Below are 15,495 nucleotides of genomic sequence, written 5' to 3'. Positions count from 1 at the left end.
CACACACACACACACACACACACACACACACACACACACACACACCCTCCTAACCATGACATTAGGGTTTGGACAAGCGAGTTGGTCATTAAACTCTTACTTATGAGACTGTACAGGGGAATAGTATATATACCAAGTAGAATGATTAACGTATCTGCCTATGGATAAATTAAGACTTTCTGTGGGTTGATTCGGGGACCTAATTAGTGTATCTAATATTGTGACTATCGGGATAATTTTGACTTGATCCAACCAACTGCCACATTCAGAATGCTATCTATTTGTAAACTGGAAGATTCCCAGGGCCACAAAGATGTGAATAGCGCCTCCTAAAGTATTGAGATGCCCCAAATATCTCTGTGTAGAATAGTGAGTAATGGTGAAGACTAGCAGCCAGCACCCCTGTGTGGGTCAGACGTGCTCCACACCTGACTTCTGCACCACCCCTTTGCAGCCTCTTCTCTAGACTGTATTTAAAAGACGGCGGGACTTCCAACTTTTCATTTTTGTGTAGAGTTTTACTAATGTTTCCTAACCAGTTTGTGTACTTTGTGAGGATGGGAACCAACTGCAGCTCTTAATCTTAGAGTTCTATCTTCCATCTTGCCACACCTCAGCCACTACCATTAATTTGAGGAACTACTGCCTGACTGGAAGGTGGAGACATTAGGGTGTGATAACCCTTTAGTACTCCAGAAAGAGGAGCTTGTTTCCTTATTACCTCACTTAATCAAGCCAGTTAATCCTTAGCTTGAAATGTAGAGGATGTATATAACCTTGGGGAAAAGAATGTTTAGATTTAGGTTTGTGCTTAGTAAGAGCACCACCTGCTGGCTGTGAAGATCAATGCTCTTTTGAGAGAGCTCGCCAAGACAATTAGCTGTATACATGAGGCCACTGCACCTTACCAGCAGGAGGAGGAAGTGAGCATTACAAAACACCACAAGAAAGTGTTCTTGAGAAAATGGTGGAAAGTAATGAATAAAGCAGGTTAATCTTGGAGTGTCAGACCCTGGTGGGCCTGAAGTTAAAGTCTTTTCATTTTGTTTGAGGAAATAGTAACCTAAGATGATGCTTCCTGTCATTGATCTGCACTTCAAGGATCTGCACCTTCCTGTTTGATAATATACTTTAATAGCCATTACCTATGCAGGTGTGCAGTGTGTGGAGTCCTCTAGCTGAATGGGTCTCTGCTGTGTTCTCTTGCATTTTTACAACTCTTTGCTTACTTTCAGGTCCTCTATATCCAATCTGTTTCAGAGTTGTAGCTCTGTAGATCCCAGGTGTTATTACTCAGAACAGGAACTCAGACCAGCAATTCCTAAGAGATCATTTTTGTTCACTGACTGGGGGGTTTAACTTGAGTTTCTCTTTACTCATATAAAAGCAGTTAAAACACAGCAAACTTCTAGCAGCCTGAGTCCCTTAAACAGTTTGTTATTATCCCTAACTGCTTACTCAATGGGCTTATAGGGGAAATTGCTCTTGGTTCTGCTTAGTACCTCAGCTGCAGAGCACAAGGCAGTAGTGGTCTACACGGTGCCAGCTTCCGCTTCAGAGCATTTAAATGAGGGGAGTGGAGTTTTAGTTGAAGACTCATTGATTTAACATGTTAGAGATCAGTAGTCATCTGGTCTAGCAATAACATATAAATGTCTTTTCTCTCGTGCTTAACTCGAATTGATTGACGTTGTCTGTATGGATTTAATTAACTAGTTAATTACTTGAGATGGGTCTAAGGTCTTGGGGTACAACAGAAAGAATGTTGCGAGTAGTCTGTGCCTGCAGCAGACAGAAGAGGAGAGAGCTAGAGCATGTGTGCTAGGACGTTACCAGCTCTGATCAAGTCTTGCTGCCTCATTTTACAGATGAAGAAGCTAAAACCCAGCTAAGTGATTTGTTCTTGTTTTCTCCTACTCAGTGATGGGACGAGGACCCGTGTCTAGGACTACTTATTTCCACCATAACCATATCCTATTTCTTTTTCTCCCTGGCTTAATTTTCAGGTTTGGGAGCACAGTGACTGTGGAAAATAAAAGGAAAAGACAATGAAACTACTATGCTTTTGTAGTCCCATTAAACAGCCTTTGCAGGCTTCCTTGGCAGTCCAGTAGTTAAGACTCCATACTCCCAATGCAGGGGGATCGATCCCTGCTCAGGGAAGATTCTGCATGCTGCGTGGCATGGCCAAAAAAAAAAAAAAAACACCAGCCTTTGCCAAGGGGGAATAACTCTCCTGCTGACCAAGGGGTATCCTGGGATATAGAGGAGGTGCTCTTCCACTTCTTGAGCCTTCTTTATACCTTCAAGCTCAGCCCAGCTTTCAGAATTCCTCTAGATGATGCTTTATTTCCTATATACTTTTCCCCAACCACTCTGAGTTAGAGCAAGGAATTTTTACCATTAATACCTCTAAACTTAATTCTTAGTTGGGAGATCTTTTTTTTTTTTTTTTTAACATTTGACCTTTGCGGGGTGGGAAAATCAAACCATTTTATTGAGGGCCTTGGGTGGGATCTAAGGGCTGGGAGTACAATGAGCTCTGATATCGTTGGCCTGGCTGAAAGCTGATATATTTATGTTAAGGTTTGGGATAGGTGAATTTGTTTTTAAGTGTAGAAAAGAAAGAATGATTATGGGAAAAAATTTCAGGAGATAGCACTGTTCCCAGAGATGTATCTTGTTCTTTGAAGTGTCATGAAATACATGGTCTATGCTATAGGAAGGAGTTTCTTTTTTACACTGCAGAACTCTTATGAAAAATATCCTGTACTCTCCAGTTCCTTGGGAATAATTTGAGAAATATCAGATTTCACGCCAGGATTAAACTGCTCCATTCTCTGGGCCAAAGAATAATTTCATGGTGTAGTGGCTAAGAGTATAGGTTTTAGGATTTTACAGACCTGAGTTTGAATGTTGCTTGTTACTCACTAAACTGTGTAACCTTGACAGTTAATTCACCTTTCTGGATCTGTTTTTTAGCTTTAAAGGGAGCATAGTAATGTTTACATCATGGAATTGTTACGAAGATTAAGTAATACACAGTGCCGGCCACAGTATCATGGGTTTAGTAAACGTTAATTTATTCCCCTCTTCTTTGCCCCCCATTCCTAGCTCAGATTAAGCACATCAGATCCCTGGGCACCAAAACCCCAATAATGTTTAGAAAATACACTAAATAAACCTCTAACGATTCTGAAAAAAAGAAGGCATGCTATTGGTGAATAGAGTTTGGAGTGATTTTTGAAAGATGGAAAACAAACAGGATAACTGTGAAGAAGTAAAACTAGAAAAAAGGGGAGCCCAAAGCACATGCTTTTGAGTAAACTCCTATGGGGTAGGAGCTGGTAGGGGAAGGTTCTTTGCCCACAGTGAAAAAGGACACAGAACGAAGGATGGGACCTGGGCATTTGCCTGGGTGATAAGTTTGGACTTGTTTTGGAGTATAGCTAGGTTGGATTTTTCCCCTTTTCCATAAAGCGGTGGTGTTTCATTCTTTGCTACAGCAGCGGGTATGAACTCAGGGGGCTGGGACCTTTTTTTTTTTTTTTAATTTGTTTTATTTATGTTAGTTTTGGCCGCATTGGGTCTTCGTTGCTGTGCCTGGGCTTCCTCTAGTTGCAGCGAGCAGGGGCTGCTCTTTGTTGTGGTGCAGATGTTTCTAATTGTGGTGGCTTCTCTTGTTGCAGAGCACGGGCTCTAGACATGTGGGCTTCAGTAGTTGTGGCATGTGGGCTCACTAGTTGTGGCGCACGGGCTTAGTTGCTCCATGGCATGTGAGATCTTCCCAGACCAGGGCTCGAATCCACGTCACTTGCATTGGCAGGCGGATTCTTAACCACTGTGCCACCAGGGAAGTCCCAGGGGCTTGGACTTTGACTATGTCCCAGGTAGTTAATGATTCCCAGGAGGAATTGGGAGCTAAAGAGAGATGTTCTGGTCTTCAGATTAAAAAGGACCATGGAAAGTTTTTCAGAACCCTGAAAAAAGACCCACACCTATATCCATGGTGGTGAAGTTTCAGAATGAGACTATAAAAAGGAAAAATGTAAGTTTCCGATTGCCACTAGAGGTTCTACCCAGAATAATAGGACAAGAAATAGAAATAAAAGGCATACAAATTAGAAAGTAAAACAGCTTTTTGTAAGTGACATACTTGTGTATGTAGAAAATTCTAAGGACAACACAACAACAAACAAAAACTTCGTAATGGATTTAGCAAGATCACAGGATACAGGTCACTATATTAAAAATTACTGTATTTCTACATACTAGCAGTAAACAATTATAAATTGAAATTTTTAAAAATGCTATCATGTATAATGTCATCAAAAATATCAAATTAACAAAATATGTATAAGAACTGTACAATGGGGACTTCCTTGGTGGTCTAGTGGTTAAGACTCCACACTCCTAATGCAGGGGCTCAGGTTTGATCCTTGGTCAGGGAACTGGATCCCGCGTGCTGCAACTAAGACCTGGCGCAGCTAGCTAAATAAGTTAATTAATTAATAATAAATAACTTTTTCTTTAAAGAACTGTACAATGAAAACTACCTAACACTGATGAGAGAAAATTAAAGAAATCCTAAATAAATGGAGAGGTGTACCACGTTCACTGATTGAAAGACTCAGTATTAGAGTTCTCCCCAAATTGACCTATAGAGTACCACAACAAGCTTTTTTCCCCCAATAAAAGTTTAAAGGAAGAAACAGAGCACCTACAAGTGAATGAGTCAGATTCCATCTTAATGGTGACACTGTAGTAATAGCTTTAAAGTCTGAGAGAAAACTGGTTTTAATCTAGAAATACTATTTCTAAAGAAATTACTCAAGGCCACATTCTTAGGAAAATAAAAGAGGAAACTAACAAAATGGAAAGATGCAAGAAACAGTGGTGAACCCCCAAAGAAGGTTAAAAAATTATAATTAAGTCTAAAAGATTAATTCACAATATTGAATATTAACTAATCCACTTAAAAACCTAGGTAATCCCCAGGTGGGAGGTGGTGAGGGTCTGGAGGAAGGAGGGGGGAGAATAGTATAGTTCTTATTTAGGGGAAGATGTAGTACCCAGTACAGTGTCTGATAAAATAATAGACGGTAAGTAGTTGTTGGATGAATATATCCTGATTAACTTTATGTTGATAGAAAGAAGTAGGTCGAAATATTTCGGTTTCTAGAAGAATAAGAACAGGATGTTTATCAACCTTTCAAACCAATAAAATTAACAGACTTGGTGGAACACAGGAACAAAGAAAAGTTCATCAATCTAACAAAAGGTGTTTTAGATTTTTTTTGTTTGGAACTTGCAAATAAAAGGCAACAGTGACTTGTCTGTGAATAAAAGAATGACCTTCAGTAAAGTTCCAATAAACAGATCTTCCACTTGACAGTGCTTGCCCTGCTTGGGTCATCCTGCCACTGGGTAAATAAAAGAAGGGTGCAGTGTGGGTCTCACTCACCGGTGACCTAGAGTTGCTGTGAACACGCCTCACTTTGTGAGAGAAGAGCCCAGAGCCCAGGTGTCTGGACTAAAACCGCAGTGTTTTGTGTTTCTTGCAGATGTTCCCACAAGCCTGCACTTCCAGAGCATGCTGAAATCTCAATGGCAGAACAAACCTTTTGACAAAATCAAACCTCCAAAAAAGTTTTCACTTAAGCACAGAGCACCCATGCCAGGCAGTCTCCCTGATCCAACTCGTAAAGACAGGCACAAGTTGGTCAACTCCTTCCTGACAACAGCCAGTAAGTTTCAGGGGTCCAGAGAGTCCTCCAATTACTTTCCTATTCCTTTTATGTTCTTAGGTTACTGGTATGGCCATGGCACTGTGTTGGGGTTGGGAGAAGCAGTTGACTGATGTAAATTCAGCTCACAGTCTTCTTTTCCTACTTGTCTTAGATGCTCTCGGATGGACTGTGAAAGCTATTCCAGACACCATGTATCTTGGGGCTCAGTGAACAGCCAACTGTTCCATGGCATTGGGTCCATCTGTGGGCAGGCTGTCTTCTGTAGTCTGGTGTCACTTTTTTCTGGTTGAGCCCTGTGGGCTCCCTGGTCTGTTTTGGCCAGTGTGTTATTTGCCAGAAGCGTCAGTCCCAGAGGACTGTCCTGCTGCCCTGGGTGTCTGTCACTGACCTAGAGAGAACTCGAGCTCGGAACTCAAATAAGAAAAGATTGAGAGGAGGTGTTTCACAGCTCTTTTTCTGTTCCCCTCTTCAGAGCTGTCCCATCACCAAACCCGGCCTGACAGGACCCACAGGCAGCACTTAGACGATGTGGGGGCCGTGCCTATGGTGGAGCGAGTGACAGCGCCCAAAGCAGAGCGCTCGCTCAACCCGCCGCCACCCGTGCATGACCCAAACCACAGCAAAATGAGATTGCGAGACCATTCATCCGAGAGAAGTGAAGGTAGGGCCAGGCCCGGCACCTCTGCCTTCGTTTGCACCTGCTCAGGGCTTTCTGGGGCAGCCTGGGCTTCTTATAATTGCCCTTAGCTTTGTCCTTCACTTTCTAGGAAGGCAGAGTAGAGGGCCCCTACTGCTTCTAAGTGTAGGTCACTTCTTACTCTGTAGCAACCTCTGCTCCATCCCTACCTCCCGTCAACCAGTTTGCTTCATCTTTTTATCCTTTAGGCTTAGAAAGCATTTTTGCCTTTACTGCATATTGCTGGCATTCCTGGCTTGTGCTGGAAGTAGAGCAGGTTGAGGTAGCCACGTATTCTTCTTTTCTGTTGACTTCTGCAGTGTTGAAGCATCACACGGACCTGAGCAGTTCGAGCTACTTGGCGGCCACCCACCATCCACCACACAGTCCCTTGGTGCGACAGCTCTCCGCGTCATCAGACACCTCTGCACCCACCAGCTCTAGTCCACAGGTTACAGCCAGCACGTCTGTAAGTACCTGCGTGGAGTTGGACAGCCCCTCTGCAGTGACAGCTCGTTCCAGTGGGTCTGGAGGACAGTGTAGAGAGAGGGTTGTAAGGGCCAGGGCAGTTATGGGGACTCGACTCATCTTGGCGTATTTGTCTTTTTCAAGTCAAAGTGGTGCTATTTGATCCTCCGTTACATTGTTTTCCTTGAGTTGTTTTTCACAGTAGACATGGATCTGAGCTGAGCCAGCCCTAGAAAGCTTGATGCAGAGACAAACTCTTGGGTGATCTATGACTGTTCAGGATGCGTGGGACTAAGTTTCACACAGAACTCAACAGTATCATGACTCTTAACTCTGTTGGGCTAAGTAAACATGAGAGGAGGGATAAAAGAGAGATGCCTGTGGGCATTGGAGATGTTTGATTTCCTTGTTTTTACTCTCCTGGGGAGTGGAGCTGGAGTGCTGAGAATAAACACTGGGTGTGTTAGGGTGCTTGCAAGGGAAGCGGGACATAGAGCCCATGTTTTTTACGTGTACAGAGCAGAATTACAGATCCAGCAGGCCACGCTGGGAGTACTGACATGTAGTGTGCTCATAACGGCAGGCTCTTTGGCCCCTGATCCGCTTTTGTGGTACCACACTCCACCCCGAAAGCTGCTTGCACGGCCATTCCAGACATTAATATCATTCTAGTGTTTTAATTACTCAGTGTGTGCCTCCTTGAACACATATACCTGTAGCTGCTTTGTGCCCACTAAAAGGGTCCTTTATATAGTAATGACAATAATAATGGAAATAGTAAAAAATAAAACGACACAACTGTAGTGTTTGTTGTGTCAGCGCTGAGTGCATTATGTGTGTTACCTCATTCAATCCTTTAATGAATGCCCTTTGAGGCGTAGGTGGTATAAAAGATTCCCATTTTGTTGGCAGGGAAACTGAGTCTTTCCAAGGTTAAGTAAGCTGCATAAAGTGAGGTGACTTGTGAGGGTGTAATTGTGATTCAAACCCAGGCAGTCTGACTGCAGAGCCAGTTCTCTTACCGTCACGCTGCACAAAGTGAGCCTAGGTTGCGGCATTACAGGGGTGACTTATACAGGTGCTTTGAAGCCCCTTCAGAGCTTATATCAAGAAACTTCGAAGCCCACAAAATGTGCTCACTGAGCTCCTGCGATCAGGTAGGAATTCTTCACATTGTTCTGTCTTTACTCTTAAAAATCAGAGTCTTGGGCTTCCCTGGTGGTGCAGTGGTTGAGAGTCCGCCTGCCGATGCAGGGGACACGGGTTCGTGTCCCAGTACGGGAAGGTCCCACATGCCGCAGAGCAGCTAGGCTCATGAGCCATGGCTGCTGAGCCTGCGCATCTGGAGCCTGTGCTCCGCAACGGGAGAGGCCACAACAGTGAGAGGCCTGTGTACCGCAAAAAAAAAAAAAAAAAAAATCAGAGTCTTTTCCAAATGACCTCTTTGTTCCTCCCCTCCCACACCCACAGATTTTGTCTGCATAGGTGTTGTAGTATCTATCACTAACTCAGTTGTCCATTAGTAGGGGACCTCAGAAAAACCAAACTATTTTAAAGAGGCTAATTCTAATAGAAGTCTTCTCTGAGACTTGGTGAGACTTCAGTATTTTTTCACCTGCCGCCCTCTTGTGCCTGGAGAATGTAAACTTAGGCCTGGATCACTTGAAATTTTTACTTATTGTCTAATGAGTACAAATTTTGTATATAGCACTGTGCTGACCCTTAAGGCTCTTGCTGCCTTTTTTCAGAGAGTCTGGATTTATATAATAGCAAGAAGAGTGATAGGCCAGGTAGGTAAAATAAGGTAGAGAAGCTACAAGGGACTGGAGAAATGGTGGGGGAGGAGAGGGATGGGGTGTATGTGGTAGTGCTCCCACAGAAAGCCACAAGAGCTGATAGACACACCAGAATCACCTCCATGGCCTTTTTTCTTTTCTTTCTTGGAAGCCCGGGATATTCTGATTTGGTAGTTAGAAGAGAGGGGGCCCTGAACCTGTTTCTTCTTTTTCTTTTTTAAGTATACTCCTCATCGTACATCTGATGTGCAGCCAGCTGTGGGAACCACTTTTCATTCCCATCACCTGCCCTCCACCTCGTTCCAAACAGGAGAAAGTAGTTAAGTTAGATCGAATGAGTGCCTTATGGAATTTGGAAATCTAAATGTAGGGTGGGAGCTGGAGCCTGCTGAACCCCACAACCCGCTCCTGTCCCTTTGCCTTGAAGGCACTAACAGCAGGCCCAAGGAGATTCACGGAAAGTACATTCCTGTTTCTGCCAGCAGTTTCACGTTCATTCTTTTTTTTTTTTTTTTTTTTCTTGGCCGTACGCGGGCCTCTCACTGTTGCGGCCTCTCCAGTTGCGGAGCGCAGGCTCAGCGGCCATGGCTCACGGGCCCAGCCGCTCCGCGGCATGTGGGATCTTCCCGGACCGGGACACGAACCCGTGTCCCCTGCATCGGCAGGCGGACTCTTAACCACTGCGCCACCAGGGAAGCCCTCACATTCATTCTTGACCAAGATACAGGGAAAGCTATCTCTCGAGGCTTTCTTAAGGTGCACTTCTCGTAGTGGGGTGTGTAAGTTCAGCAGAGATGTGGCAGAAGCCTTCGGGGTGACGTCACTAATCCTCAGCAGGCAAGACTTGCAAAAGTCTCTTCAGCCACTTTGGTTACAACCAGTGACCCTAAATTTGTGAGGTCAGCGACAGCCTATTCTTACAGACAGAGGAGAAGACTGAGATGAAAAAGACATTGGAATAACCTGAAATCGTAGGTGACAGCAGCTAAAATCCTGGCCCAGGAAACATTGCCTTTCAGCATTTTCTGAGAAGGTCCTGAAATGATATGATGAATCAGTCATAGATCCCCTTCTGGGAGCAGAGAGTAGAGAGGTCAGCTGTAGGGAACAACCTCTTCCCCATCTTCCTTCACTCTGGGCTGGCCACACTTGGTGGTTTGGGTTTGAATGTAGCCTCTTAGTTGTCTGCAGCTGTATTGTCACCATGGCAGCATGTTTGTCATCCCACTGTTTCGCTCTGGGCTCTCACAGCTCAATCGCCGGTCTCTCTGTTTCAGGGCAGGGTGTTTGCTATCTGGGCACAGGCAGCTCGTGGACATGCCCCTCCATCTAAGAAGCCATGCCCTTTGGCTCCCTGCTTTATTCCTCCGTCGATCTCCCGCTTGCTGCAGATACCCGCCTCCTCCTCTGATATTGGATCCTTGTTAGTCTTCTTTCCCAAGGGTTTGATCTTAACTTCCTATAGGAGCGAATTTCCTTTCTCCAGGAGTGTGAGCTGTACAGCCAAGGCTTCCCTCCACTCATCTCTGTTGATATAGCTAGAACGCTCTCAGCTCTTTCCCTCAGAATAGTAGCCAGAAGGGGAAATCACATAAGGGCTGAGCAGATGGTCGGTACAGATTTAGCTGAAGAGTTCAGATCTACGAGAAGGAGGTGCTTCCATGACAACCAAGGTTAGATGATCCATTGAGCTGGGCCTGTCCTTTGGGCGTCTTTTAGGGTAGGGGAATTCATCTTTTTAACCCGAAGAATCACCACCAGGCTGAAGCATTGCTTTTAGGATCCCACATGGGTCTGTGTCATGGACAGAGATAAAAGGGGAAGCAGAAAGGAAGATTTAGTTGGGGTTGTTAATAAGGCTGTGTGTAGAGGAGTAGAAACCGTGGCAATTGACTCAAGGCCCCAGGATACCCACCCCTGTAAGCTTCAACAGAAGTCTCTTTTCACGTGAGCCCATGAAGAAAGAGGGTGCAAGTGAGACTTGTGGACGGAAGATACTCCTCAGGACGGCTTAGTATCTCCCCTGCGCACGTTGCTGTTGGGGGACTGTCTCCTAGGCGCAAGCAGCGGCTGCCATCCCTGCCTGGGCCCCACCCAAAGGCCCGGATTCCTGGTCATTGGTGACCCTGTTTTAAATCTCAGACGTATAATTTGAGGTACGTAGAATTGTTCCTCCCTCTTAAACGTGCCTTTGTCTTACAGCAGCCAGTAAGGAGGAGAAGGGGAGAGAGCTCCTTCGATATTAACAACATTGTCATCCCAATGTCAGTCGCTGCAACCACCCGTGTAGAGAAGCTACAGTACAAGGAGATCCTTACTCCCAGGTAGGAGGCCCTGGGTGATGGGCTCTTCTTGCTGGTCTTCCTGTCATTGCCCTTTTCCCTCTCCTCTGGTCACTGAGCTTTGGGGCCTAGCCTTGGCTGTTGTCTTCTCTTTAAGAGAAGGTCTACCTGATCAGAGTGAAATTATTTCTTTACATAATTTTCTTCCATTATATGAGCACCACCCAGACCACAGGCCACAAACTGGCTATAGATATGTTTTGTTTGATGCATACAAATATGTTTTAAAATATTGAATTTGTTGTTAGCATCAGAGCGGGAGTTCACATATGGATGTTTATTTCCAGCTTCTGTTGACAGATCAGAAGACTGGGCAGCCCTGTGTGTGCACTCCCGTGTGGCAGCAGCCAGCTGCTGCTGGGCCCTGCTGGGCCCCTCTAAACAGCTTCTTTTGCTTGGGTTTGTCCATCTACCAGCTCTAGTCCCACCCTCAGCCTGCTTCCCCTCTTTCTGCCCCTTGTGCGCATTTGAGTGTGGGACCTCTTAGAGAGGCCTCAGGGCTAAGCAGGCCCAGCAGAGAGCAGTGTCACTTGCAGGTGGAGAGCTCTCGTTCCTGCACGGATGTACTTATCCTGCCCAGACTGCCTGCCGCCTCACAATTGTTCCTTCCTGGTTTTGCAGCTGGCGGGAGGTTGATCTTCGGTCTCTGAAGGGGAGTCCTGACGAGGAGAATGAGGAGGTAATGGCATGGGCGTTCGCTCTTAGAAGAGCACATGCACTCGTGGGTGCACACACTGCAGACACCTCAGGACCTGTGGGTGTCAAGTGCAAGCTCATTGTATTCCTGTCCTGACCAGGAAGAGCCTAGTGTGGGGTGGGGCTGCTTCTAGAATGGGTCTACGCACTGAAACTTGACTTCTTGGAGGAAAGGGGGGATCGATGAAGATGCTCTTTTGCAGATAGAGGACCTGTCTGACGCAGCCTTCGCCGCCCTGCATGCCAAATGTGAGGAGATGGAGAGGGCTCGGTGGCTGTGGACCACGAGTGTGCCACCTCAGCGGCGGGGCAGCAGGTGATGGAGCAGGCACAGGCCTCCAGGGCCTGTGCAGGGAGGGTCAATGGGGAGTTGGGACCCTAGCTGTGTCCATGGAGTTGCCACTTAGTTGTTCTTCATATCCATTCCCTGTCGATGGCTGAGAATGCAGACGTTCTGTGGTGTTTGTTGGGACTAATGAGGGTATAAGCAGTCAAATGCTGGACCTTGCTGAGTGGTGACTGTCCAGTTCTGACAAACTCCGGTGATCTCCCGGGGTCCAGGAGTAGGCTGTCTATGGCATTTGGAGGCTGGTTGGGGGTTGTAGTGATTGGATTAGGGGAGCTTTGGAGGCCTCACCACAAGTTAACCTTCCTTTGAACAGTGGAGTTTGATTTTTGTGGTTTTGCTTTACTTGGAAGAACTGTCCTACCCTCTCTCCCTTTAGTGTTACAGTGAGAAGCCCTCAGGATTCTCAAGTAGAAATATTTAGGGCCCTTGTTTTTGCTTTTTTCTTTGCCTGCAGTTTTCAAAGTCTGGGCTAATTCCCCTTCCCCTGTGAATCCACTGGGCACTGAGCCAGGGATACCCCCAGCGTTGTTCGGCCGTGGCCTTTTCTTGGGATGACAGGCGTACACAGCTCTTAGATGCCGTGTTGTGTGCCTGCCCGTGTGCACAGCAGTGGAAGAAAGTGAGGGGTCTGTGGTTCCTAGGAGAGAACTGCTGGTGTCAGTCTGCCTCAGCTCCTCTGGTCGGGAAGCTTTTTTCATGCCTCCTCCCCAACCCAAAAAACAGACACATAAGAAATTCCCTATTACCCAGGCACTCAGATTTGTGCTTCTTGGTATACAGGTCTTACAGGTCATCAGACGGCCGGACGACGCCGCAGCTGGGCAGTGCCAACCCCTCCACCCCTCAACCCGCCTCCCCTGATGTCAGCAGTAGCCACTCTTTGTCCGAGTTCTCCCATGGGCAGTCCCCCAGGAGCCCCATTAGCCCAGAACTGCACTCGGCCCCCCTCACTCCCGTGGCGCGGGACACTCTCCGACACCTGGCCAGTGAAGACACCCGTTGTTCCACACCAGAGCTGGGGCTCGACGAGCAGGTGAGGAACGCTGCCTTTCTGTGGGATTAGCGGGTTGGCGGATGGGATTGTTGGGGGACAGCACCTGCTCAAGATTTATCTTCATTTTATGGATCCCCCCTCCCCCCAATTTGAAGGGGACAGGGGACTGAACTTGAGGTTGACTTTCTGAAGGTACCATGGAACTGGCTATCATTAAAAAGTTGCCCACTCTGATAATTTTCTCTGGGCCAGCCCAGGAACTCTAGAGAGACTGGTCATGGCCTCCAGTCCACATGTCTGGGGAAGGAGGCGGGCTGGGACTGGGTCCTCACCAAGACATCTTATCTGCCCGCAGTCTGTCCAGCCATGGGAGCGGCGAAGCTTCCCCCTGGCGTACAGTCCCCAGGCAGAGAGTGAGGACCAACCGGATGCACAGGAACGGGCGTCCCGCTGCACTCGGCGCACCTCAGGCAGCAAGACTGGCCGGGAGACAGAGGTGGCACCCACCTCGCCTCCCATCCTTCCCCTCAAGAGTCGGCATCTGGCGGCAACAGTCACAGCTCAGCGTCCAACTCACAGATGAGTGGGATATGAGAATCTAAACAGACTCACTATTGGCATTAAAGCTTCAGAAAACTCTGCGTTTGATATTCAAACATCATATGCCGAAAATTTTCACAGTTTTTAGTGAATTTAAGGAATTTAGATTCTACTTTGATAATTTCTTTCTTGTTTTGATTTTTGTTTTGTTTATGTTTTGGTTTCCATGTTTTATCGTCACACACCTGAGCACTTCCTCCAGTTGGCAAACAGTTCAGGATAAGACCCTGCTGGCCTGGTCCTGGCACATCCTCTGCACTGTTGAATCACTGGACTTAGCGATGTTGGATGATCACCCCTCTCTCGCGCCCCTGTGGGCAGGGTGGGACAGCCAGGTGGGCAGAGGGAAAGGAACCTCCAGCTCAGCATTGCCCCCTGAGGTTAGGGTGGGAGAGAGCAGTGTGCTCTGGGCTCGTACCCCGTCCCTTCTGTTGCTTAGCTCAGCTCCGGCCCTCCCGGCTGGGTCCCCTTGGTCGTCTGTGCTGGAGCACCTCCACCAGAACCTCTTGGCCTGAACTCCAGCTGTTCTCACCCAGCTCTCAGCTGACAGAATGGCTTCCCCTTGTCACCCAGGTCTTGGAGACCTGTTCTGGGTTTCCTCTGCATTCGGTCATCCCTGTTCTGACTCCTTAACTGAGGTAAGCTGGCTGCGGCTGTTCAGGTCCCCGTCCTGCCCCTTCGTGTCCTCTCACCTGCTCTCACACACCATTCACACACCCACGCACACAGTCCTTCCACTTGGAACGTTTCCCCCCCCAACCTGGTCTGTGGAGGTAGGGTTAGGACTACTTAACCTCTCTTCCCACTCCCCTGCAGACTCTAGGGGGTCTTGGAAATGAGCAGCCATCTCTCCTGTATAATTCTGTTTTCACTGAGTCATTTGGTCATATTTCCCCACCCCCGTCCAGTTCCCTGTCAGTGTCTGTCAGGTCCTTCCTCTTTCGAGCTCCCTTGCCTGTGGAACACTGTCTGGTCCTAGCTGTGGTTCCCATCACTCCCCATCACCCCCCCGGGTTAACCTTGTGCCTGTCTCATCTATGATCACATCACCAAAAAGGGGGGCAATAAGGACTTTTTTTTTTTTTTTTTTGCCATTTTGTAATCGTATAAAAATAGTAGACAAACTGCTTAATGGTTGGGGTTTTTTCACAATTTTCAACATTAGTGATTTTTTTTTTGATTCTGTTTGCAAGTTAAAGGGTTTGTCATTGTTTCTTTAAAAACAATAATGCACCATATCCCTATGCATAAAGTGCTTCTTCTATTTATAAGGTTGAAAATTCTGAATAACCCTTTTAGCATTGTAAAAAAAAAAAAGAAAAAAGAAAAAAGAACAAAAAAAACCTTGTATTTTGTAAATATTTTCTTTTCCTGCTTTGAGCTGTGTATTGGCAGCGAAACATGTAGCTGTCTTTGTTCTATAGAAATGCTTTTCTTCAGAGAAGCTGATCTTTGTTAATGTCTTGATTCTGTTCGCAAAGCACAGACTAGTGCTTAAAAAAAAAGGAAGGAAAAATTGAAAAAAATAATAAAAAAAGTTACAGAATGTTGTATGCCGGGCCCTTCTTGTTACAGGACATGGTACTGGTGGTGGCTGAGGAGCCTCCCTGAGAAGCAGTTGTTCTCTGGGTCCTCCGACTGGCTGTGAACCTTGGGAAGTCCCCACTGTCTTCTGGGCACCGGGCAGGGTCCTCTGATGGTCACCAGAGAGAGTGGTTCTCACCGGGGCGGGGGTGAGAGACGCCAGGAGGAAGGGCGTCTTCGTAAATCGTCTTTTTGTTGTTGTTGTTGGATGTAAGTAACTGATCCACTGCTCTTAATGTT

At 46.6% G+C, this 15,495-nt stretch overlaps 1 protein-coding gene across 4 annotated transcripts in view; it reads left to right on the top strand.

The window, feature by feature from the left end:
- Window positions 1–15,105, top strand: part of KANSL1 (KAT8 regulatory NSL complex subunit 1) — a 168,152-nt gene extending 153,047 nt beyond the window's left edge. For 3 of the 4 annotated variants that reach the window (XM_029211538.1, XM_029211539.1, XM_029211540.1), the window contains 8 exons: window positions 5,565–5,747; window positions 6,223–6,411; window positions 6,747–6,895; window positions 10,893–11,014; window positions 11,654–11,711; window positions 11,932–12,044; window positions 12,858–13,110; window positions 13,427–15,105. In XM_029211538.1, coding sequence (XP_029067371.1) covers window positions 5,565–5,747; window positions 6,223–6,411; window positions 6,747–6,895; window positions 10,893–11,014; window positions 11,654–11,711; window positions 11,932–12,044; window positions 12,858–13,110; window positions 13,427–13,654 — 1,295 coding nt within the window. In that variant the 3' untranslated portion in view covers window positions 13,655–15,105. The remainder of the gene's footprint in view (window positions 1–5,564; window positions 5,748–6,222; window positions 6,412–6,746; window positions 6,896–10,892; window positions 11,015–11,653; window positions 11,712–11,931; window positions 12,045–12,857; window positions 13,111–13,426) is intronic. The other variant, XM_029211541.1, reaches the window with a different exon arrangement.
- Window positions 15,106–15,495: the final 390 nt, after the last annotated feature.

The sequence above is a fragment of the Monodon monoceros genome, unplaced genomic scaffold, assembly GCF_005190385.1.
Source record: "Monodon monoceros isolate NGI ecotype Baffin Bay Population unplaced genomic scaffold, NGI_Narwhal_1 Super_Scaffold_9, whole genome shotgun sequence".
In the NCBI taxonomy this organism is placed as follows: domain Eukaryota; kingdom Metazoa; phylum Chordata; class Mammalia; order Artiodactyla; family Monodontidae; genus Monodon; species Monodon monoceros.
The sequence above is the reverse complement of the archived record's forward strand: the minus strand, read 5'-3'. Positions and strand labels throughout refer to the sequence as shown.